Below are 24352 nucleotides of genomic sequence, written 5' to 3' on the forward strand. Positions count from 1 at the left end.
GTGAATTAAAACTGTTCAGTATGATAGTTTTGACCACAGAGAGGAAGTTGACCAGTGACAGGCTTTAATATATCAGTCCGTTTGCCCGTCCCTCTGTAGTCCTGGCACAGTTGTGGCCTCAGTATCAGTGCATTCAGGTCTCGTTTTCACTAGCTGTAGATGTGAAGCATGTCGTTTTTGGGTAGTAGGGATTGGTATGGAGGTACATTCTATTTTTGTGGAGGTTTTCACAATATATTTTTTGATTTTCCAGTAATAGGTTCCTCAAACACGTACCGACAAAGACTTACAGAAGCTCTGAAATCCCACAATCCTCTTTTGTGTTTGCTGACTGCCAACTTATGGCCAATTTCTCCCCAACACCTGCTTTCCTGAGGCAGGCACTGTCATTATCACCTCCTGTTGTCGCATGCTGTGGTGAATCAACACACATGAACTCTCACAAACCCACACACACACAAAGCATACAAAAAGACACACATCATTACCCTCATCTTCCATGTGAGTAGCGTGATATTTGCCTCTGCAGCAGGAGATGGAGCGCATCTGAAAGCCTCCTCAACGTCCCTCTTCCTCCATCTCCTCGCCGCTCTTTAGATATTTATGAGCATTTTGATAGTTTTCCTCCACTCTCTATGATCCAAGGTGAATGCTGTCATGCCGTATTACTCCAAGAGCCTGGCTGCAGCTTTTTTCTCATTCAAAGACACACGGACACGCTCCTGTCTACACCCACATGGGATTTGTTTTTTTAATTATGAATGGCGATAATGTCATTTACCAGCTCACACAGCCTCCTGAGCCGCAGACCTTGCTTGACATAAAATGAAAGGAGCAGAGCATTGATAAGATTCATGGCACATGCTTCCACAACCCTCTGCTCCATTCCAATAATTAAATAAAACAACCTGAGAAAAGAGAACACATACTGTTGGCAAACTACGCTCTCTCTGCTGATCTGTCTTCACCCTCGGTCCTCTGGATGACTTACTTTGCTGCCTCAAGAAAGACAAGCACGAGTTATACTTACCAGTTCCATTATTACTTTCATTCAAGTGTTAAAGTCTGCTCAACTGACTGACTTATATATAATAAATCTCTTGTCCGTTGTGCAATGTGATAGTTGTAAAATGTTAGGGCCAGTACCAGTTCTATAGAGTGCTGGGTTGTAATTGTGTATGTCATTATAGGTTGAACTAATGCGACACACAGGGAAAAACAACCATTCACGCCAATTTTAAAGTGACATAAATAATTAGGTTAATGACCTAATCATCAATGTTTGATGGTGAAAAGATACGAAAGATTCCAGACGAAACCCATGCAGACACATGGATAACATGCAAGTCCATGCAGGAAGACCATGAGCTTGGACCAGTGTTCTTCTTGCCATATGACCGAGTCTTATCCCTAATATTCTATGAGCCACATAGTGTTAAATGAGGTCAGCTTGCCTGCCTTTACATCGACAAGATTACTGATGAAATCACAACATTGGTCATTTGTTTAGAAATATTTTTTTATTATTCAAAAACTACTAACACATCGAAATGTCTGCGTGGCTGAATACCTGGAATTACATTATTGTACCAGTACAACAGGAGGTGACCACGCACTGATCCAACGGCAGGATGTTCACTTGGAATAAGGTGTGAAAATAAGGTTCTGTGAGTCACCAGGGTGGTTAGTATCTGTGTGCATCTTAGGGTATGGGGTTTTCTGCGTTGGGAACTCAGGACAACATTGCTACATCGCTATAATAACTCCCATCTCAGGTATTCAGCCACTGAGAGGCTAAAGACCAGAATTTTCCATTCGTCCGATAGAACTGAAGACCGACATAATGCAGTGGCATTTCAGTTGCTGTGTATAAAATGACTTGGGTGAGTGAAAACCTGCATAAAAGAAGAATAAAAACAGAACTGCACGGTGACAAAAATATTACCAGTGTGGTGCAGCCGTTCTAGGAAGGGGATGATTTTATTTTCAAAATTTCCCTGAGATGTCAAACAAATCAGATGTGAACCAGTAGTTCACATCTGATTTAACTTTTACAAAAGACAATAGTGGCTTTAACTCATCTAAAAATAATTAATCTACAGTAATTTAACAATAAATAGGTAAATTATAACACTAGAATGACAAGAAATGATTTGATCCCAATCATCTCAAACCATGTAGTGTCATCTGTGACTACGTATTCGTGACTTTATACTAGTACATATGTACAGTATTTATCAGCTATTATTTGAGGCTGTATTTTTCATGTCAGCCCGTTGTTGTGAATTAAACATTGCTTGACAGATTATTAATTTTCATAGGAAATAATAGGCAGCACCAACAATATTAAAAGTAGGTGATGCAGCAAATCATTCACAGAACTGAGATTAGTAGAAGGAAACATCAAGTCGGAGAGAGAAATACTCAAAACCTATATATAATTGCTCAGGGTAAAATATTAAATTTTGAAATAGCTTGCGACTCACGCACAGACGTGCACAATTCTGCTACAAACAGAAAATGGGTTTTGCCAGTGACAATAAGAGATGAATGGAGAAGGGCTTGGAGTAAATGAGGTGATTTCCATAATGAAATAGAGCGATAAAAGGCAGAGAGAGATCACTTCTCCTCTCCCCTCTGCTTCTCTCCTCCTCTCCTCTGCTATGCTGTCTACCATTCATCATAACATCACTGCAGTGGTAAAAACACATAACCATACTAGATGAAGTGTAAAAAAAAAAAAAAGATGGCTAGAATATGAAATCATTCAGACAAAAGGAGGCGTGGGTTCTGATGCTGTGTTCCAGCCTCAGGTGACCTTGAAGTGCAGAGGGTGATGTCACAATGGAGTGTCGAGGAGCAACCTGGTGTGTTGGCCAGCATGGATAAGAGCCACCTGTGAACTCCAGGGGATTTCAAATAAGCCAGCAGGAAATATTTATTGGACAAAGGCAGAAACAAGGGCAAAGGCTAAAGTGGTTAAATAAATTTACAGTAGTCGTGAGAAGGTCATTTTGTCCCAAAGGTCATCAGGTTAATCAGTATAGGCTTCCGTATCCCACTTACCTCTGAATTACCTTATGATATCTATACTTCCCATATTTAGATAATACATGTAAGGGAGATGTTTAACTAGGGATGGCTTGATTCCATACAAAGGATCGGTATTGGTCCAATATTGGTCACAATCTCAGAATGGAAAATGTGCGCGACATGCCGCAAGCAGGGACAATATCCCCTTAGCAACGACATCGTTGCTGAAGTGATATCGATATCGCCCCCCCCCCTTCAAATAAGAAATTTTACACGAAAATGTAATATTAAGCGTTATTTTAAAAGACTGGACTTTAAATTCCAGATTTTTTGAAAATGTATCATCATCATCATCACTCATCATTCATGTAAACCAGGAAACCACGGTATGGATACTAGTGTTGATTTAACCTTTAGGGGTGCTGCAGTATAATTAAGATATGGATAGAAAATTATTTTTGCATTTAATTCAAATGTCAAAAGTAATGAACCAGGTTTCCGCCTTGCAGCTGTAGAGAGCTGCTATTTTCAGCTTTATGCTATTTTCAAATTAAAGTGCTTTAGTTTAGTGTTGTTCAGAGAAGACAAGTCATTTTAGAAAATCACTTTGGGCTCCATGAAGTTGAAATTTGATTTTTTTTCTTTTTTAACTACCAAACAACCTTTACATTATGGGCTGTAACGTCATTATCAATATGGTGGGATGTAGAAAAGCAGACATGATGTTCCCCATTGGTTTTTACACTACTTGTTGTCAGGTCTATTTTGCAACAGAATCCTGGACAAAGTACAGTTTTCAGCACTTGCTTTGTATTGAACAGAAGCCCAGTCATAAGCTTAGGGTTGTTCCTCATGCAGCTCACACACACCCCTAACCCACCATCTGCCGTTTTACTGATGGTCTGCTTGAGAATGCTTGTTGCTTTTGTTCCAGTTCATAACCACTGCTGATCTTTTGTCAAGTAATAAAGTAAATGCACCAGCTTAGATTTTGATAAGGGAAAAAATACAAAAGATGTCATATGCCATATGATAAATAATAAAAACAACTTTTGTTGCTCAGATACACATTAAAACGACACATGCACAACAAGAACTTTTAAAATATAGAACAAAACCAGAACTCAAAGCATCTTCACAGCTTGCATTCACATGTTCTGTTATTCTGCTTGAACTGTGGAGTCATTCAACCAAAAACACTTTCAAAGTCTGTTCATATATATAATTATATACAAAATAATATTTTTACTGAAATAAAATCAGCGATTATTCATTTTTCCTAATTTTCCAAATACAGTGCTTAGAGCTCTTCACATCCCATGTTTATACGAAAAAGTCTAAACATATTTTATAAATGCTATTTAAAAAAAACCCAAACAGAACAGAAATTATTCAAAAAGTGAATGACATTTAATAAAAAAAATCTTAGTAAATATATTAAAAAATAAATTGACATTTACTTTTAGTGGAGCAATTATAAATAGACCTTATGGTGGTAGGGTTGTCAGTGCTCAGTCAGTGCCTTACAGCAGGAAGGTCACCAGTTAGAACCCTGGTAGAAACTGTTGGTTTTTAATCCCATAATCCAAAACACATGCATTAGGTTCTTGCTGGATTATTCACTCTAATGGACCATAGGTGTGAATGTGAGTGTTAATAGGTGCTTGCCTTTACTGTATATGTGGCTTCATGATAAATTGAACTACTGAGGAATTACGCCACCCTCACCTAAAGACTGCAGGGATTTCTTCCAGCTCCACCTACAAAGAATGAAGTGGTAAAAGACAGATAGTTGCATATAATTTAACATAAAACCAATTGTTTATATACAAAGATTTGAGGAGTCAACTCTTTTCTATATATATTTTATTTCAGGTTCTGTATTTAATATTATTATAGTAGTATGTTATATTATACAAAACTCATAGAATTCACTACTTTTCCCATATTGTTTTTCATGTGTATCAGGTGGAATACACCGAATCGGAAGGATGTGAGAAGAAACGGGTTTAGATTATTTTAGAGTCACGTTGACGTAGATACTCTTCATTTTGACAAAAACACTTTCTTAAGATGTGTGTGACAGGCTTTTTGGTGATGAATTAAAAAAAAGAGCTCCCATCTGATCAAGCACAACTTTCAGCAGAGATTTTCTTTGTCAGGCAGAAAAGATATTCATTCATCAGCTGGTTTACCTGCAGGTGCTTGATTCAAAGGGATTCACTCAAAAATAAATTATTCACAGTATAGAGATGTGATGAATGGTGTCATCAACTTATATTTTGTCCTCCTCAATAACATGGTTTTTGGCTTTGAATAAATCTATGACATGAATGAAACCAAAGACAATAGGCTTCAGGTGCAGAGAATTAAGAGACTTTGATTTGTCACTTGTCACAAATGATACCCTGCTGTGGAAGTGTACAGTGCACTCTGGTACACTGCAACAGACATTTTTATTTAAAACCATGCAATGAAGATGATTGATGTATGTTTTAGAATTAATGACTTTTTTAAGTATTCAATTACAACCACGCAAAAAAGAAAATTCTGCTGAGTTGAAATCATTACCAAAAAAAGAAAATAAAGCTTACTGTGAGAAGTTCATCTTACTACTTTTTGTGATATTAGACATTATGGAGTTAAATAAAAACCTTTTTATAATTTTTTGTGCTGCACTGAGGTGTTGAGTCAATCACGATACTCTAAAAATACTAAAATGAATACATTTTAATTCTACAGACCCTTGAACACCAGTTGTAAACCCCACCCACTTTGCCTCCCCCACCTCGTCATACAATGACAAGAACCACCCTAACCCTCAATATTCAAGTAGACCTGACACCCCCGATCATTAATCTGACTCTCCCTCCCTGAGCTCTGTGCCCTTGTGCAGAGGTCTCACACGCACAGTCTGGCACATGCATACACACACTGATATACACTCACAAACCTACTACCTATCCACCCCCCCCACCCCACCCAACCCCTGCCGTGCCCTCCCATCCCACTGTGCAACTTGTGAAACATGAAAAAAAGATGAGCCACATGGCTGACCTGAGGTCTGGAGTGCATCCTCCTCCTGATGCCACCCTTCCTAGAGACAAGCTTAATACCTGAACATTACTACAATTCGACACAAAGGTTGAGGACAGAGGACAGGAAAGGAGGCTGAAGTAGAGGCAATTAAGTAGAGGCAAAAACGTACTTTTGATCATGGATGATTATCTCTCAAAGGCCTACTTTACAGTGACAGTGAAGTATTGTATGGACTGTGGAGGAGTCAGAAACTTGTTAAACAAATTTGAAAAAAAGAAAGAAAGGAAAACCACTTATTTTTTACCATAGCCACTGCACTGTGGTGTGTCTAAATCATCCTCATCTCATAATCTAATAATCTCATCATAATCTCTAATCTCCTCATAATCTAAAAGCTATTATTTATTTACTGCAAATTATTTGTCTTTATTTTAAATTAAATCCTTTTTCACTAGGTCGCTGTAAAAACCTAAACTAAAGATCTTGTTAATGTGTCTTTCTTCAATCCCTGTGAGTATATCAACATTGTGTTCAACCGAACAGCCCGGTGTTTAGGTAAACTGTCACTGAACTGAAACTAAAAGATTGTTGTATTTTATTACATAAACCAAACTTTTGATTTGTGGTTTGCTGTTGTATATGTTCTATGTGTTATGGCTCAAAAAGGTAGGGTTGGCTTGGAACACTGGCCTAAGCACTAATATTAAGTTCCTTTTAAACAGTTGAAACACTGGTTCAGTTACAATGTTACCTAGCTTGATAATCAGGTTGATAATAACACAGCTTGCCACAGCTACTGGATGTGTGTTTTAATTATTAGTACATTTGGAAAACATTACATCTGTCTTAGAACGTTTTGACCTAACCTCCCAGTAGCACTGAACTGATGTGCAGGCTAGAATACAGTGAGTGGATACAAAAAAAAAAAAAACAGATGACGCCTCCTCATAAAAATTTTAAAGAAAACTATTTTAATAACCAAACTAAAGTCATAAAAACCCAAGGCTTCTGATTACTGTTAAGGTCACCTCTGGTTGAGGGGGAGAAAATTGTTTTTCTCTCGAAAATGTCATTTACTTTTAATTCTGTTTTCATTTCACAGTATCAAGTGAAGTGTGACTGTTTCCCCAGCACATCCGTCCCGTCCCCCCACCCCCCGCCGTCAGTGCGGAAACCACCGACCGCTGCTTCACTACCCCACAGTAAATGATAGGTGACAGTGTGAAGGTGTCAAAGTCGATTGGGGGTAAATTCTGTTCCCAGACACACGTGCTGCTCATCTCTGCCGTCACTGGCATTTAATTGCACTTGATATTTAAGAGTGGGAGGACATGGTGTTACAAGTGGAACCTTCCTTCTGTTTGTGCTGCCGGCATATTCCATTATGTGCTGCTCATTTCCCAAACTGTCCTTCAGACTGTGTTGAATGTCAGCTGCTCCGGGCATCTGGATTTTGTATCAATTATTAGAGATGAGGCGGCTACACTGAATCAAGTGCTGATAGCATCAACGGGTTGGAGGGAAAATAAAGATTCCAAAGATTGAGTTCAAGACAGGAAGATTGAGCTGTGGCTGGAAGAAAGACTGAGGAAGGATTAATAAGAACAGACAAGTTGTTGAGAGCTGTGGTGCTGACAGGACGTGGACTAGTTTAGTCTTTGTTTTGGAATTAAATTGGCTGCTGTTTTCAGTTTGAATGTGTGCTTGAGTTAATGGAAATTGTCATTCTTCAGTGATATGCATGAATTTACACCTGCAGCCTCCCTGTATGAAATAAAGTTTCAAATAAAGTGGTTGTAAATTGATGCAGCGACAAGAGTAGCACCTACAGTTTTCCTAAAATGTCCAAAAATAGAAAAGAATTACCTGTTTTTTTAAATATATATATATTAAATAAGTGTGTAAAAAAAACCAACACCTTTAGTGTGATTGTAATTGTAGAGTGAGGCCAAGTATAGCTTTAAATTAGCAAAACATATCAGAGAAGGTAGCTAAAAGAAAGCTACAGAATTTGATTTGAATCACTGTGAAATTACAAACAAAAGTTATTGGTAAAAATTCAAACTTAATTCCTTTCACGTTTTGACTGTAACGTGTTAGGAATTCTGATTTTTTTTTTTTCTCCACAAAAACGTGGATCCAACATATTGCGCAGACTTTTGGTTCCAACCTACTAAATGAGAAACCTAAAGCATCAGTTCTTCCAGGCAGTGTTCTCTATTTTAAATCAACTGTTCAATGTCCTAAAGATTGTGTGGAGTTGATGTAGGCTTCATCCTGACACACAGCTGTTGTGTCAGGAGGATCTTTGCAGAGGCAGCGTTTGTAGCAACACAATGGATCATTTTTTGTATGACAGTTGTAAGTTATAAAATATTACTTAAAAACAAACCCTCCCCCAACTGCAGAGCATGAAGAGTGCCTTTCATGCTCTGAAATAGCCATTCTGAAAGCCATTAGTGGATGGTTATATATGTCCTGTATATTTATAAATATATAAGGCTCAGTGAACGTGTTCAGTTCACTTTGAAACACCTTGAAAACTTGAGTGCAGTAAATCCAGGTCCATCGTCACTCACAAGTTACAGGAATTAAAATCTACTGGGAGTTTGACCAAGTCTCCTGAGGGTTTTCATAGACAAACAATAACCTGGTCCAGAAGAGTCACGAATATCGGGGGTTTTCTGCAAAATAGATGCGGTTCTGGTTTGAAATTTAATCTTAACAGATTCTTTTTGACATGTACAACCCCAGATCTGCGACAAGCATCAGATGATTTATAACACAGAAAGATTCCACTGTGTCTTTCATACCATTTTAATGTATCTTCAATCAAACCAAATTGAAGGATCACTCTGTCGACAGGAGACATGTTGACTAATTTTCTTTTAATTGTTTAATTTGGTTGACATGGCTACTCCGAGTTCTAGAGACCAGATCATCATCGTTTGACATGATGATGTGTGAGCAGGACTCTTGAATTAAATGATTATGTTTAGCAAGTTAAAGTGAGTCATAACACCATTTAATTTAATACAAACTAACAAACATCGTGAGGCAGTGACCAATGTTCAGCTTTTAAGTTTAATTTTTAAAGTTCCACCACATCTTCATTGAGTCCAACTGTTGGTTTGGGACTTGATTCAAGACAAGATATTCCAGGTCTACCTCTGAATTCTGCCTTAGTAGACCTATTACGCAGCAACCTTCTTCTTTTTCAACCTCATTTTATTTATTTTTTTACTCTGAATTTGTAGCAACTGGATTGTTTTATATTATTTAAACTGAAGGTAGAGGATTGAAGAATCAACAGTCCCAGCTCAGCATTCTCTAACCACTCTGGCTTCTGTAAAGCTGAGGTTTCACATAGCAACATTCCTTATCACCACTACAGTTATCAGAGACTTTGATGAGAAGTGACATTTCACTGTGGCTACTCTGTCCCTGGTTTGTCCCCAGGCCTCTATGGAGGAACAGGTCTCCAAAGTAAAAGAGACAGCACTGGAGATTTCAGTAGCACCTTGTCATCAGTGCAGGTTGTAGCTTGTACAAAATAATCAATACACTCCATGTGCTAGCTCCACTTCTCCACCACACACACACACACAAACACACAATGGTTACTTCTGTACCATTGACTTTACAGCAGCCTCTCCAATCTACACTCTATACTCTGGATCCCAAATATTTAACAACCTTGTTTTAATGCTGGAACTTGTTGACCATCTGTCCTGTTGGCATCACTGCCTGGTTTTAAAGTGACACGTGTTACTTCAGGCAAACATTAGATTAGATTAATTTATGAAATGGAGTAAGGACACACACACGGTCCTCTGGATAATATGTTCCTTTGAGTCATTATCAGCGGCATCTGTACAGGTAAAGATAATGACTGGATTTTAGACCGTAGTATTGTTGACAAAATACAAGCACAAGGTGTTCTAAGGCAAATTTAACACATCTTTTTATTAGCAATAACAAATTAATTTCTCTAAATGTCCATCATTTAAGTCTGTGCACATACTGGAAAACTCTTTCTCTGTCTTCTGCCACATTTAGGAAAATATATTGTTCCACTAATGTCTTTTAAAATGTTTGGTAACTGATGGAGGAAGAAGAAAATAGAGACGGAAATAGATCAACACTTTTTCCAAGCGTCAATAATTGCAACAGGTTATAAGTTTGCCCAGATTTAACAAAAAAAAATCACAGGTCAATGCTTTGTTTTACTTGATATACAGATAAAAACGTCCTAAAGCTGTAGGAGACCGTCAATGGGCTTTTTCAAAATAATTACTTTTGACCCTCGGATTAAAGATACCAAAGTTATGTGTTTCCTGTCCTATAGATAATTTAAATAACTGCACCTGTGAGCTGTAATTTTAAAAATACCAGACCTGTACGTAATGAGTGACATTCATTCATGGAACAACACAGAGACAGATATATGACATTTACAGGACAGTAAATGTGATTGGGTGTAAGAAGTGCTCGTCATGCATCTGGCCCAGCAGGTGACGAGCATGGATGCTGTCAGGAACAGATGTGACGTTTCCTGCTCAGCTGATATATTACCTTAGACACTTGTCACTTTGTTGCTGTGAAAGACTTGCAGCGTGTGATAAAAAAAAGTATGCATTTGATACAGCTGTCGTGAGAGCAGGAGCTTTTTATCTGTCGTCTAGATTTGTACCTCTCGCATTTTCCAACGCTGGTGATAGTCGTGCAGAAGTGGAAGTTCATATTTTGTATGTGTTACAGAGAGGTGGTTCTCAGAAAGAGTTGTTTTTCATAAAATGTCAGGTTATTTTTATTCTCAGAATGCCTTTGAAGCCCTACGCAGCTAGGGATGGAATATCCTTCACAGCTGAGAGTGTTTTATTATCTAATTTCAAATGGAATGCTGGTATAGATGAGAATAAAGATTTAATTTAGGTGCTTTTTCGAAATTTTATACTCTGCTCATATGAATACATGCACAGAGAGTCCTCAACTTATGTCGGAATTCTGTTGACTTGGTTCTTCCATCACATTTGACAAATTGTATATGATAGTTTGAAGTTCAAGGTTAGATCCTGAGCTGTTCTTCCCGTGGCTACATTACAGCCCAACTGCATATGTTGTATATGTATATGAGACGGTTTTATGTTGGTTAAAAGGGCTTTATTTTCAGTACTGTTTTGCATCTGCAGAATTTGACCTCGTCTCCTGTTTCACTGACCTCCATCTGCTCTCTCCAGTCTAATGGAGCCCCAGAGACTTCCTTTAATTATGAGTAAGAGGTTGGACTGGGACAGTGACGCAGCACTCAGTGATGGTCTCACCACACTGGGACGCTGGGGGAGTGAGCAGAACGAGCTTTGGTCCAGAAGACAATAAGAATTATTACAGGCCATCTGCTGCTTCTACTGCTCCCTTCTCAATGGTCATCAATGGAAGCAATGAGAAGAAATATTTATTACACAAGCAAATATCCCTCATTTGTTTCCACTTTGCAGTACCACTTAACTACAGTGTCACCAATACTACAGTATAAATGTATATATATACATGTTTTTTTTCCTGATTTAAAACTTGGCAAATCTGAGATACACGTTTAAAAAAGGCCTAAAGGAAAATAAAATGATGAGAACAATGAAGAGCTGCTTAGATGTTAAATGAATACACATGCTCAGGTTTGGGTAAAAAATGGCCATAGAATTGGGTTTTCAATAAAAGCAACTACAGGATATGGAAGTTCATCTTTATGCACATGCTCTTGTCAAGGGATATCTTTTCTTGGAAACTTTTTGAATCTCTTGTGGAAAAGTGTCAGGCCTTATTCTGTGGATCCAGTAAAAGTTCTGCATCTTAGTCATAAAGTGTTTACAGGCCAGATATTCACCTCTGATTTGGTATATATATTTAAGACTAGCTTAAAGATGACACATTATTGTTAACCTGCGTGAACAAGAAAATACTGTATATCATCCACTGAGAAAAGCACTGAGAAAAGCACAGTGTACTTGAAGCTTCTAGATGTTTAAGACTAGTGGAAAGATGTCCATGTACAAGGACTTAGCCACGGGTGAGAACCATGAAGCGGCTGAACCCTCTCTCAGTCCTCTCCAACAACAGCCCAACAAGAGATTCTGTTAAATCCCTAAAACTAAAATATTATTTTGAAAAGGTAGACAACAGTAACATGTTGGTCAGCTGGTGCAAAGGTGACGTCATGTCTGTAGCGGGGGCTTGGCTAATACATGCACTGAACATTTAAGACTTTGTGCTGTTTGCTAGAAGTCACCAGGTTAATGGTGATTCATTAATCCATTTTAGATCTTCATCTGAAAATAAATCCTCATCATCAGTTACATTTTCATGTTTCAGCACAAAATAGTCTTTATCCACATATCCTCAGCGCGACGTAACATAAATGGACAAAAACTGTGGATCCAGTAAAGGTCAGGTCAAAAACATTAAATGTTACATTAAACCAATGTTACTTCAGGAACAGAAACATTTCACCAATGGAAAAAAGCAACAATAAAGCACGTGGTATTTTCATGAAACTAACGATAGAATAACAACAATTTAAACAAGTGTGTCAGCTCACACTCAGAATAACAATGAAGCTAATTAAGCACTCCCACACTGCACTGTCAAATATTTATGAGCCAACAGCAGTTCTTCTCTCACATGATGAGACTGACTGTCTGACTGCTGAAACCAGAGCAGGCTCAGGTATCTCACTGATATCACTTTTAATGCCCATCTTCCATTTTCTTTGACTTTTTTTGTTCTTCATTTCCTTTTCCTCTTCATACACTTCATCTCCGTTTAGTGTGCGTGTCAACAGCGTTGCCCCATCTTCCTCCTTTATCACCATCTCTCCCATTCAGAGTCTGGAAAATTCAATTTTTTTAACCAAAGATATGGTGTAAACTATCAGAATAACAGCGCCACACTCTGTTGGCCAGCGTGCCTCCATTTCAACTTCTGACAAATTCTTCTTTCATACAAGATATATATACTGGAGTGTTTTTAGGGAAGGAGCTCTCGCTTTCAGGAATTTTTAATTTAAATGCTGAAGGGAGTTTTCTTTTTACCCTTAATTTTAAGCAGGACACGATGTCCTCTGGCCATTGTCCATGAGTGTGAGGGAACGACTCCCTTCACCTTAGTAGAACTACTTGCTTGGCCTAAAGGGAGGTGAACGATGAGGCTGTATGTTTTTCTTTGTTTACCTTTTCTTCTCTCTCTATGATGCCAAACAGAGCTGGTTTTAAATTGAAACTGTTTGAGTAAATACATTTTCCCTGTAATATTATATTGTGTTTTTAAAGTACTGTAGTTTTTTAGACCCTTGACTAAGAACAGGGGACATTGGGTCTGATGAATATTATGAATATTATAATATTGGTTATTTTACAACAAACTTTTCTTGTAAACAGAGCATGTTCGATTTGCCTAGATGAGGTCACTGCAAAATAAATTGAATAACAAAAAAACCCCACAGTTTTAGAAAACAGTAATAATGTTGTTTTTCTACTGGGATGGAATTATCTTGAGAAATATGTATGCTGACAAGCAGATCGGCTTTGTTTTCAAAACAGGCTCTAAAACCCTCGTAAAATATAGAATTTACTTTAAAGTTCATCTTCTGTTTTTTCATATTTTACACTGAAATTTGGTGATGAATGTCTGGACAAAAGGACCCCAAGGTCCAGAGTGGTAGCACTGTTGTTAAACTGCCCAATAAAACATGTATTTATTATGTCTGTAAAGATTCCCAGTCATGCAGGTCATGGGCATCCGGGAAAAGTTGAACGCAGGTCAGTTGGACTCGGTGGTAGAAATGCAGAGATAATTCAGCTCCCTGCCAACGATGTCAAAAGCTCTGGAATAGAAGCAAAATCACATCGAGTTCAGCTGTAAGTGTAACAATAACGTATTTCTGCTGTGGCTGCAGACAAACTGGCAAAAACAAATATTTTACCTCTGTGCTTATTTGGTTACGTTTGGTTCCACATTAACCAGAAGTTTATTGTTTAAACACAGCCATGGTAAGTCCATTTTTTCTCACATACAAAAAACTGTGACAAAGACAAGAAACAATCAAATAAACTCTGCAGAATCTATTTCCACAGTGATGCTGCTATGTCAACATCATTTGTTTCAATGGTGCATTATGGGTATCCCCTATGTACACTGTGACTCTATTGAAGTAAACTCAGATTTGTAGTATTCTAACAGTACCCTTGGGTCTAACAATGCTGTTTAGCTTTAAGGGAGACATAACTTTACTACTGTCTCCTTGACTAATATATCGATTTATTTTATGGCACCCAGGTGTATTTGTTAAAGCAATGCAGTGACTATATCCAAATGAGCATCCTCCGCAGACACACACACACACACACACACACACACACACACAGGAAGCATCTTTGTAAATGGCTGCAGTAGAACTCCGTCTCAGTCTCTGTCTTCAGTGACTTTCTCAGAGTGTGGCTGACTGAATGGCAGATCCTTGATGGAGCTGGAGAGTGACTGATGGATTAAACCACCCAGCTCTCACTCACTCTCTCTCACCTGATAGTGAACCTCTACCCCACCGCCTACACAAGAGCTCTTCGCTGCTCGCCAGTGAACACAGCATTGACCCGAGACAGCTCTAATCTGTTCTGAATGAATGGACGAGGATGGTGATAAGTGGTTTTTGCAACACAACACTTGTTCCTTTTTCTCTTCTCTGGCTCAGAGACGAGCCTCTCACACACACTCAGCATCGGAGAGGCAAAGCCCCGTGCTGCATGTTGATGATTGTTTATTGTATTCAAATGTTGCAGCACAGAAGGGGTTCTGCTGTTTGCCCTCACCATGGAAATGAAATACCCTTAATGAGAATCCTTTGTCCCTCACCCTGGCCTTGTATTATTGTATAATTTATTTGGCTAACCCAGGACAAAGACAGCATTTTTATATCTTTGTCTCTTCCCTCACTACATAGGAGTAAGTTTGCAGTCACAGCTTACAACTCTAGAAACTAATGCAGTAATAAACTTTTAAACCGTTACGCTACTGAGCCCTTCGTTTTCCTCTGCTCTGTGTAGCAGCCCAAGCAGAACAGTAGGAAGAAACGCTGATAATGGAATATCCGAGAAATGTTCAGGCATTTAAAACCATAAACACACAGATAAGGACACGGATTTTGCTGACTAAAAGAGCAACAGTGAGATAAATGTAAGATCAGATGTTAGCAAAGATCTTTATCAAAAACAGAACTCTTTTGGTCGGTCTGGTGTTCAGAAGATACAGTAGATAAGATAACAGCTGCTGTTTGTAACTGTATTTGTAATAAATATAGATGTGAAACGTTACACAAGTTTTAAAAATACATTTACAACTCTCAGGTTACAGGCAAGTTACAAATGGTAATTACAATAAGAAATGTTAATTAATGACGCTTTGTGCTGCACTCAACCAGACCCTTGTTAGGTGCAAAGGTCAACTGTTTTATTTGTATTTAATGGATTCGTTCTTTGTATTCATGTTGTTGTATACTCTATAGTGACTGTATCTGAGGCGTTCGACCTGCCAAGCTTTGTTAATTAATCCTCATTACACTTTCCCAAACTCCCAACCTTGATTTGTATTTGCAGTAATTGGCTGAGAAAAATGACCTTTCTTTATGTAGATGTGTTCACACTGTGACTGTCGTGCTAAAGTTAGCACTCTCTGGAACAGCAACACTTTCTAACACACGAACACAAAAAGCAGGCAATAACTGAGACGTGTTTTTTAAAAATCGCCCATTAGAGTTTTTTGTGTTTGCTGCCTCACTGAAGCTAAAAATGGAATGAATATTTTAAAACAGCGCACATACAGTAGAGTATGTGTGCGTGTGCCTGTGTCTCTCTGTGCTATAAGAAGGCATCTGCGTAAACAACGTTCTGTGTAGTCTTAATTTTTTTTAGCGAGTAACTGCAGAGCAAGTTTAACTTTCGGGCGCAGAGTAAAAGTGTGGGTGGAGGAGAAGAGAGCAGCGGTTGTACTGTAAATGTGTTTGTGCTCATGTGTGAAGGAGACATCTGCTCCTGCTTTGATTAGATTTGTATCTGAACCAATGACAACATTGGTGAGAAATGATTGTTGTTTCGGCTCTGACTCCAGCCACTCAAGCATTAAAGGATGTAAGCAGTTTTGTTTTAGTGTTGGAAATGATCAGAGATACTCACACAGACACTTTTGACTGAAAAACATTCTAAACAGACTGGGTGGTAATGAATTGGTTACCTGGCAACACAAGGTAAAACAGATAACCATTTTAAAAGATTAACTGACTTAATAAAGAGCGTCAACAGTTAACAGCGAAGCTTGCTTAGACTGTGATTGTTTGTTTTGTTCTTTAGAGACTGCCATCAGAGAGTGGCTGATAAAGCTCAGTGTATATGGTGCTTAATGAATAGCTAATGTGATCCAGGATGACGGTAAATGCAGGGGCTCTTTTTTTAAATGTTAATGTATTTGTCCCAGTCAAAGGTTCTAAAACAAGTTCACTCACTGAGATGTAGTTAAAACGATTTTAATTATCCAAAATTGAATATCAAATATTTAAAGCATCACCACTGCTGAGTTTGGAAACAAATTTCACTTTCAGTGATGCCTCCACTTTGTGTAGGGGAAAATACTTTACAAAGACACTACAGCAGTGACACACTTCATCTTTTTATCATATGTAATGTAAGAAGAGTAATGTGACTAGTTTTCTACAAGGATTAAGATGAGTTAAGGAGGGCAGTCTCTGAACCAGCTACTCTGATCTAGAGTAGGGCTTTCCAAAGTGTGGTGTGTGTACCCGTAGAGGGACATGGGCTGCCGTTAAGGAAGAGATAAAAATTTGATGGTGGTTTGCGGGGGGAAGCAGGGAGGTTTGAAGTGTGATTTTCCCACACAATAAAGATGTGTAAATGAAAATGTGTAAAAATTTAAATCATAAATTAATTCAGCCTACACCTGTCTCTGTGTGTGTGTGTTATAGGTGTATTCTGGTCTTTTGAGCATGATAAAACATGTTGCTTTATAGGAAACCATTTTTTTCTTTGTTGTTTAAAATGTAGAAAATTGGGGTTGAATCAACACGGCCGGGATACAGAAGCAGATGCGCAGCCAAAAATGTAGGGAAGTGCTGATCTAGAGAGTTTAAACTCTCAGTACAAACGTTTTCCTTACTCAACACTATCTCCATCAAAGTCTACAGTTCTGTTTTTTTCTCTAAAATCAAGAAACGACTGCAGTGAACATGTGCGATGTCTGCGTTGAGTTTATCTCTGCACATCCTGGCTCGAGTCACTGAGCTGCTGAGACAGACTGGTTTGCTGCAGTGGGAAAGGTCCTGGACATTTATGAAGACGTGAACGTACTCTGGGTTAATTCAAGTCGAAAAACAATACAGGTGTCTTGGTTTAAACCATATTTTCAACATTAGGAAAGAAGGTACACATGCAGGTATAAGTACATGTAGTACTGCATGTAAACATGCAGACTTTGTTCTTGTAGAATAACCAAACAGATGCGCTGGGAGAGAAAGAGAGAGAATCCTATCCTTTATATTTAGCCAATCCACCGAGCCTCCAACCCTACCAGCCCTGACCTACATCACAGCATGAATAAAGAATCTGACATAAAAAGTCAGCTCAGGAGGGAGTGTGTGAGAGACTGTGTGAGTCTGGGGAAAAGGAAGAAACAGAGCAAGCAAGAGACAGAGAGACACAAAGAGAGAGAGAGGGACCGAAATCCCTGAAAAACGAATTCCCCCGTGTGAAATGACAGTTCCAGTTGTGTCAGCAGAGCTCACCTGCCATGACTCACCCACAAGTAGCTGCGGAGGGACACACAGACACACACGTACCTGCACACGTGCCCAAGTGCAGTCCAGATCCACTTTTGAGAACCTCAAACCCACTGAGATCAGGAACAGTCAACGTGCTTGAGGCCTGACAGCAAAAGCTTTTACTCCAGTAAATGGATGCTGACAAAGGCAGTGAGCTCTTGATTTTAAATTATTGAGACTGGGCATCTGTAACATCACAGCACGGCCATCATCATGCGCTTGCTTCAGCACTTTTTTTCCAATAAAGCTTAATCAAATGATCAGCTTTCAGGGACAGCAGTGCTTCAGGACAGCATGGAAATTTTATGCAGGTATTGCTTTCCAGTCTCCAAAACTCTAATAAGTCTAAGTTTGTTTTCTGATAACGCAGACAAATGACTTTGAGGTAGAAGGCCAGTGGAACTTTATATATCACTAAACACATTTTTCTTCGATTGTGCAATTCAACACACTTACTCTCCGCTCAGCAACGATGAAATTTGCCCAGAGAACCTCTGGGTGTTGCATGTAAGTCAATTACATACTTCATACAAATGTATTCCATTGTATAAAAGAGCAGGAAACTTCAGAGCTGTAATGTATTTACCCAAGGAGAGAATATGGAAATGTGCTCCTCACGCTCGTTCTTTGGTTCCTAATGTTGCGTGTAGAGTCCCCGAGGTGAGGAACGCCTGGTGGCCGAAGGGAACTGCTTCTCTTTTGACCACATTCATTTGAATACACTGCGTTGTGTGCGCACACACACAGAAAGAGCTTCACTCTACACACCCAGAAATGTGTTCTCCTTCGGCGGAACATCTCCCTCATGTCTTTCCAGTCCAATTTAATCATGCGTCGGTCTCTCTGTGCTAATGCCTGCCTCAGCTCCATGTGTCCATGCTAATGCAGTGTCTTTTCAGCCACATCAGGGACAAGGACAAGGTAAATGTGTTCATCAGGAAAGGATGTGATATGTCATGATACGTGCAGAACATCACAACAGTCGAATACATGTAGTCTTCTCTCTCTCTCTCTCTCTCTTTCTCTCTTTCTCTCTCTCTCTCTCTCTCTCTCTCTTTTTTTTTCTGTCACTTTCAGTTTATGTGCCCTTATCATTTTTTAAATTATTTTCCCTTTTTTTCTTTCTTTCTTTTTTCTCACCTAGTTTTTTTGCGCAGTGCAGCGTTCTAATTTTTTTTCCACAATGTGCTGAGGATTTGAACCGTCTTTAAATAATGGCACAGGGGATGGAATTAAAATGTGATGGTCGTCTAGATGTGCTTCAGCATTAAACATTTGCTGACCTTGTGAGACCTGGGAGTGTGTTGACAGAATCTCCTTACTGAAGATTCTTCTGCTGTCCGGAATGTTAAAATAACTGCGAGCAACATTCCCATTGCCCTGACACCTGGCTTTTTAATAATGTGGTTGAAGCAACAGTGTTGATTCAGTTCAATGAGCTCAGTCCACCTGCTTCATCAGTTGCCTGAGAAGGTGCTGTGTTTGCCCTGCGTGTCTTTTTGAGACAACTGTCGGGGAGTCACTAATCCTTCCTATCTGCTCTGTTTGTCCTCAGATATTGATGAGTGTGCAACCCAAATGCATTACTGCCAGTCCAACACAGTGTGTGTCAACTTGCCAGGCAGCCATCTCTGCGACTGCCTGCCAGGATTCGTCAGAGTGGACGAGTACTCCTGCACTGGTATGTAGCCCTGAATACAAATGCATCTCTGAACTTTTTTTCCCTACTTCAGATTTAACTTCTGAATAACTTGTGGACATCACCGCTCCACTTTTACTGCTTTTATTTTGAAATGTCAAACCTAAGTTAGATTACACAGGAAACCTGACAAAACATATCCGAAAATATGTCAAAAAAACTGTTTCACTCTAAACTGTTAAAACACATTTTATACAAATGTGACAAGATTTTTCACAGTCTCACAACTCAGTGCTTTGTTGGGTGAGCTACGATATGTTTTATTTGATAGTTGATCATTTTAAAACCCTAAAAAATAAAAATCAGAGCAAACATTGACCTTTTATCTAAACCTAAATAAAAACCTGGAATGAAAATGATGGAAGCTGGAACAGGGTTTGATTCAGGTCCATCTGATTTGTCTCTATTCTCCGCTGAACTAAAGGAGCACAGATGCAGGTTCTGACCTGGTGTTGAAGACCTCCTCTAGAAAGAAGCAATTCACTGATGAAGACACAGACTGTAAAGGTCTGAGCCAAATGAACTAAATGAAGGATATCGAGAGAAGTATCTTCTTTATTTACATTAATTATTATTTTAGATTTTTCCTTTTTTAAAGATTATTTTTCTCTTGATGCTTTTTCTTCTCTTGGAGTTAAGGGTAGAGAGCTGAGGTTGAGATGGTTTGGATATGAGGACAGAAAGTGAACGGTGAATAAATTAGACATAAATTAGATGGAGTTGACAGACAGGGAAGAGGAAGACCTCAGAGGAGATTTGTGGATGTAGTAAAAGAACAGGTCGAGGAAGTAGAAGATAGGATGAGATGGAAGCAGATGACCCGCTGGGGTGACCCCTGCAGGGAATAGCTGAATCTTTCAAAATACCTCTGTTTATTTTTTTAGTTAGCCGACCGGTTACATATTTTAAATTAAACCATACATGACCTCAACGTGTCTTTCTAAGTTTTATTTTTAATCTTTTTGGCAAATGGTGAGATTAGTTTTTACCAGTAAAAAATACTAGATGAAGTTAGGGCCATGAAACTCCAAAGTCTGCCAGCTGGCAGTTAAACAAATGAAGAGTTGGATGTATGAATTTGGATTGGCTACTTGGTAAATGTTATTGCCAAGTGTAGAGAGATGTCCACATGGTTCAGATGTGTGATTGAAAGGGACAGTAGATATAAAGGGCAAAGAATGTTGGAGACGCAGCTGCCAGAGTCTTAGACATAGTGAAGGAGGACATGGAGATGGTTGGTGCAACAGCAGGGGAGACAGGAGAGAGGGGGAGACACGAAAACATTTATTATTTTTCAACCATCAGGATGTGTGTGGTTTTTCTCAGCAGTGAATTTTGATGTGGTCGGTTGCCGAGCAGTAATTCTCCAGAGAAATGTTCTTTAATTAGCTCAGCGTTGGCAGCCACACAGGGACAAGGATCCGTGGACAATCAATCTATTTTGCAGCTTGTAAACTGTCCTGGCTGCTGCCTGTGAGCCCGTAGAGTGCTCTCTACATCTGCTGGGAAAGATAAATCCTCTCTCTGTCTGCTCTCCCTTCTCCCCACTTCTCCTTCAGCTCCTGCTTACAGCTTTGCTGGAGTCCTCTCCATGAATGTACAAGCAGTGTTCATGGCTCAGAGGGTTGACTGCTCATATTTCACAACACCAATGTGATTGCCCATGAGCTCCCTGTAATTGGCACATTGTGCTTAAGTCTGCGTTGTTTTCCTTATTGTCTCCATGGATTAGGAAAGGGGGGTTTTGATAAGTGTATTGTTGTCACTGCAACGGGCCGGACACACAGGCACAGTGGGAGAGCATTGGGTGATAAAGACTGAGCAATTTGTTAACAGTCTATTGAGCAAATTAAAAAAAGATGCTTTTTATTTTAGAGAAAAAGTAAATTGTAGGTGAAACTAGCTTTGATAACATGTTTCATAAATAAAAAGGTCATTACAACCGGTATGATGTACAAAATTAAGGTAAAGTGTCCAAAGTCTGGCTCCGGGGCCATGCATGGCACTTGATGTTATGCTGCACCCTATTTTATTTTATGACCTGCTTCTACTTAATGGGCATTGTTTTCTAACAACCTTGTGGGGTGTTCTTGAGGTAACTCATGGCTAATGAAGCAAATTGTTTTTTGACAACTAGTGTTGCTATTTTTTAGTTTTCAGTTATTTGTGAGTATTTCTGCGTTGCCTTTTTTTTTTGCCTTTTTGTTGGGTTTTGGGCTAATATTTGGCTGTATTTTCTATAGTTTTGCACTTTTTGGCTAACAGTCTACAACATCAAACTATACTAAAGCCTAAAGGCCTCTGTTAGCTTACCAGAGCATTTATAAACCTGAAACATGGCCTTAAATCAGCAGTTCTATGCAACTAAATTGTTGGGACATACATATTGTATATATAAAGTTGTACTAGGGCTGCATAGTTACCGTATTTCCTGGACTATAAGTCACACTTTTTTTTATCCTTTGGCTGGGTTTGTGACTTATATGTTAAAATATATATAATTTCACATGTTTATTTTCACACTAACTCTTGGCACTCTTGGCTTGTGTGCCATTGTCTGCTACTCCTGTACCACTGACAAATTACATGTTCCTTATTTTCACACTGACAGCCACTTGATGTCACTTGTGCGACTTGTATTCCGGAGCGACTTATAGGCCAGAAAATACAGAAATCTAATTTTAATCAATCACACATTTGGCTGCTCTGATTAAATGAAGATGATTGTTGCGATATTAATATTTAAAAAGTAGAATCTGCTGCATACAACATTAAGCACTTTCTACACCAATGGTTAGCCAACCACCAGTGGGCGAGCGAAAAAAAATTATGAAGTGAGCGCGCCCTGCAGTGAGCGCGCCCTGCAATGAGCGCGCCCTGCAGTGAGTGGCACTCAGGGGCCTCAAATTGTTCAGTAGCAAATCTGAGGAATGTCACAGCATTTGGAGTGAGGAGAAGCTGGTACCTTGAAGGGGATCACAATCTATTGTCTGGAGGTTTTTTGGACTCAGATGGAATGATGCTGAAAAAAAATAAATGATGTGCAAATAGTGTAGTAGAATTGTGTCTGCCCACAGGGTAACACAGTTAACTTATTCAACCAAGTGAAAGAACTCCACAAACCACAAAAAAATTGGACCAGAAATATGTGAACCCCTCACACAATTAGTTCTCCAAAACTCTCGCCTGACCTCAAAGCTACGCAGTTTCCTCAACAGGAATTGACATTGCTGTGCCTTCTTGCAAATAGTAAATGGCATATTTATATTTCATTAGCCTTTTGTCTGAACTGAAAGCCTTGTTCATATAAGCGCTATAGAACATGTTTACCTAACAGAATGTCTTTTTTTTCAATATTGATAAATAATCATGGCCATAATCGTGCATCACCCTGTTGGTAGTTCTCCTAAATGCAGCTGTAGACACTGCTCGTAGGGCAGGACGTGTGTTTCTCAATGGGCTGTCGTGAACACTGCACATTTTCTGATTCTTTGTTAAAGCTCATAGTTTTGAGCACACAGTTCCCCAACAATGCGGACCCCCCACAGTCAACACATTTACTCTCAATATGACAATTCCAGCAGGTTCTTTTTAGAATATGATATTTATGCTCATCATGTTCCACCTTTTCCTTTAGACACACTCACCCATCTTCCTTTCGCCTTCTCTCACGCCTTCGTTCTCTCTCGTGTCCCCCCTGCCAGCGGGAGGACGCTGTCTTTTGTGAAGACCTTGCGCTGTAAACAACGGGAGGTTTAGATAATTGTGGTTCCACTTGATTTCACTTGTGATGAAACAGGCAAGTTCCTCCTGGGGGAAGAGAAATAAACTGATAGGTGACAGCAGAACAGGGCTGAGTCTCTGTTCTATATCTGCTCATCTCACCACCGAGCTGATGTTCAGAATATTCTCAATACTGTATACTGTAACCACGGAGGTTCTGTATTTACCATTGCTCTACTGAAGTAATAAAGAACACCTTATAGTTTGTTATACTTAGGATTTATGTAGCTAAAATAAACCAAAACATGGCTTACATTACTTGCTGTACCCTCAGTTTCTAATATGACTGTACCACCTGCATGATGACGCTATATGGTGTAATATAAAATAGTCCTTATGGATTTACAATTTTATTACAGGCATTGGAGAATGTATAAAGTTTTATTTCGTCAGACATGTAATATTGGAAAGCTGTAAAAGAGAGAAGTATTGGTTCTAGATAGATCTATCTGTCTATCTGTCTGTCTATCTATCTGTCTGTCTGTCTGTCTGTCTATCTATCTGTCTGTCTGTCTGTCTGTCTATCTATCTGTCTGTCTGTCTGTCTGTCTATCTATCTGTCTGTCTGTCTGTCTGTCTATCTATCTGTCTGTCTGTCTGTCTGTCTATCTGTCTATCTATCTATCTATCTATCTATCTATCTGTGTGTATATTCTATTCTAGTCTATTCTCAGACTTTTCTCTGAAGCTCATTTGATTTTTAAAATTCTACTCCTGTAGATACAGTTCATCACCTTTCTCTTTTTTATGACTGACTTCATCATTTGCTGATAATCTGAAAATGAACAAAAGGCTGCCGGGTGTTGATTAGAATTTTTATCACAAGCAATTTTATATATAATCCACACTAAATTGCTGTTCCATCCCAATGATTTGTAATTTAGGCTTTGTGGGAGTTTTTTTTAGTTCTGATGTTGGCTGTT

General features: G+C 38.9%; 1 protein-coding gene across 2 annotated transcripts in view; it reads left to right on the forward strand.

Annotated features, from left to right (window-relative positions):
- LOC103398389 (protein kinase C-binding protein NELL1) overlaps positions 1-24352 on the forward strand; it is a 194480-nt gene that overhangs the window by 130887 nt on the left and 39241 nt on the right. For both annotated transcript variants that reach the window (XM_008336989.3, XM_017030667.2), the window contains one exon: positions 19503-19628. In XM_008336989.3, coding sequence (XP_008335211.1) covers positions 19503-19628 — 126 coding nt within the window. The remainder of the gene's footprint in view (positions 1-19502; positions 19629-24352) is intronic.

Source organism: Cynoglossus semilaevis, unplaced genomic scaffold (assembly GCF_000523025.1).
Source record: "Cynoglossus semilaevis isolate Cse_v1.0 unplaced genomic scaffold, Cse_v1.0 scaffold1033, whole genome shotgun sequence".
Taxonomy (NCBI): Eukaryota; Metazoa; Chordata; class Actinopteri; order Pleuronectiformes; family Cynoglossidae; genus Cynoglossus; species Cynoglossus semilaevis.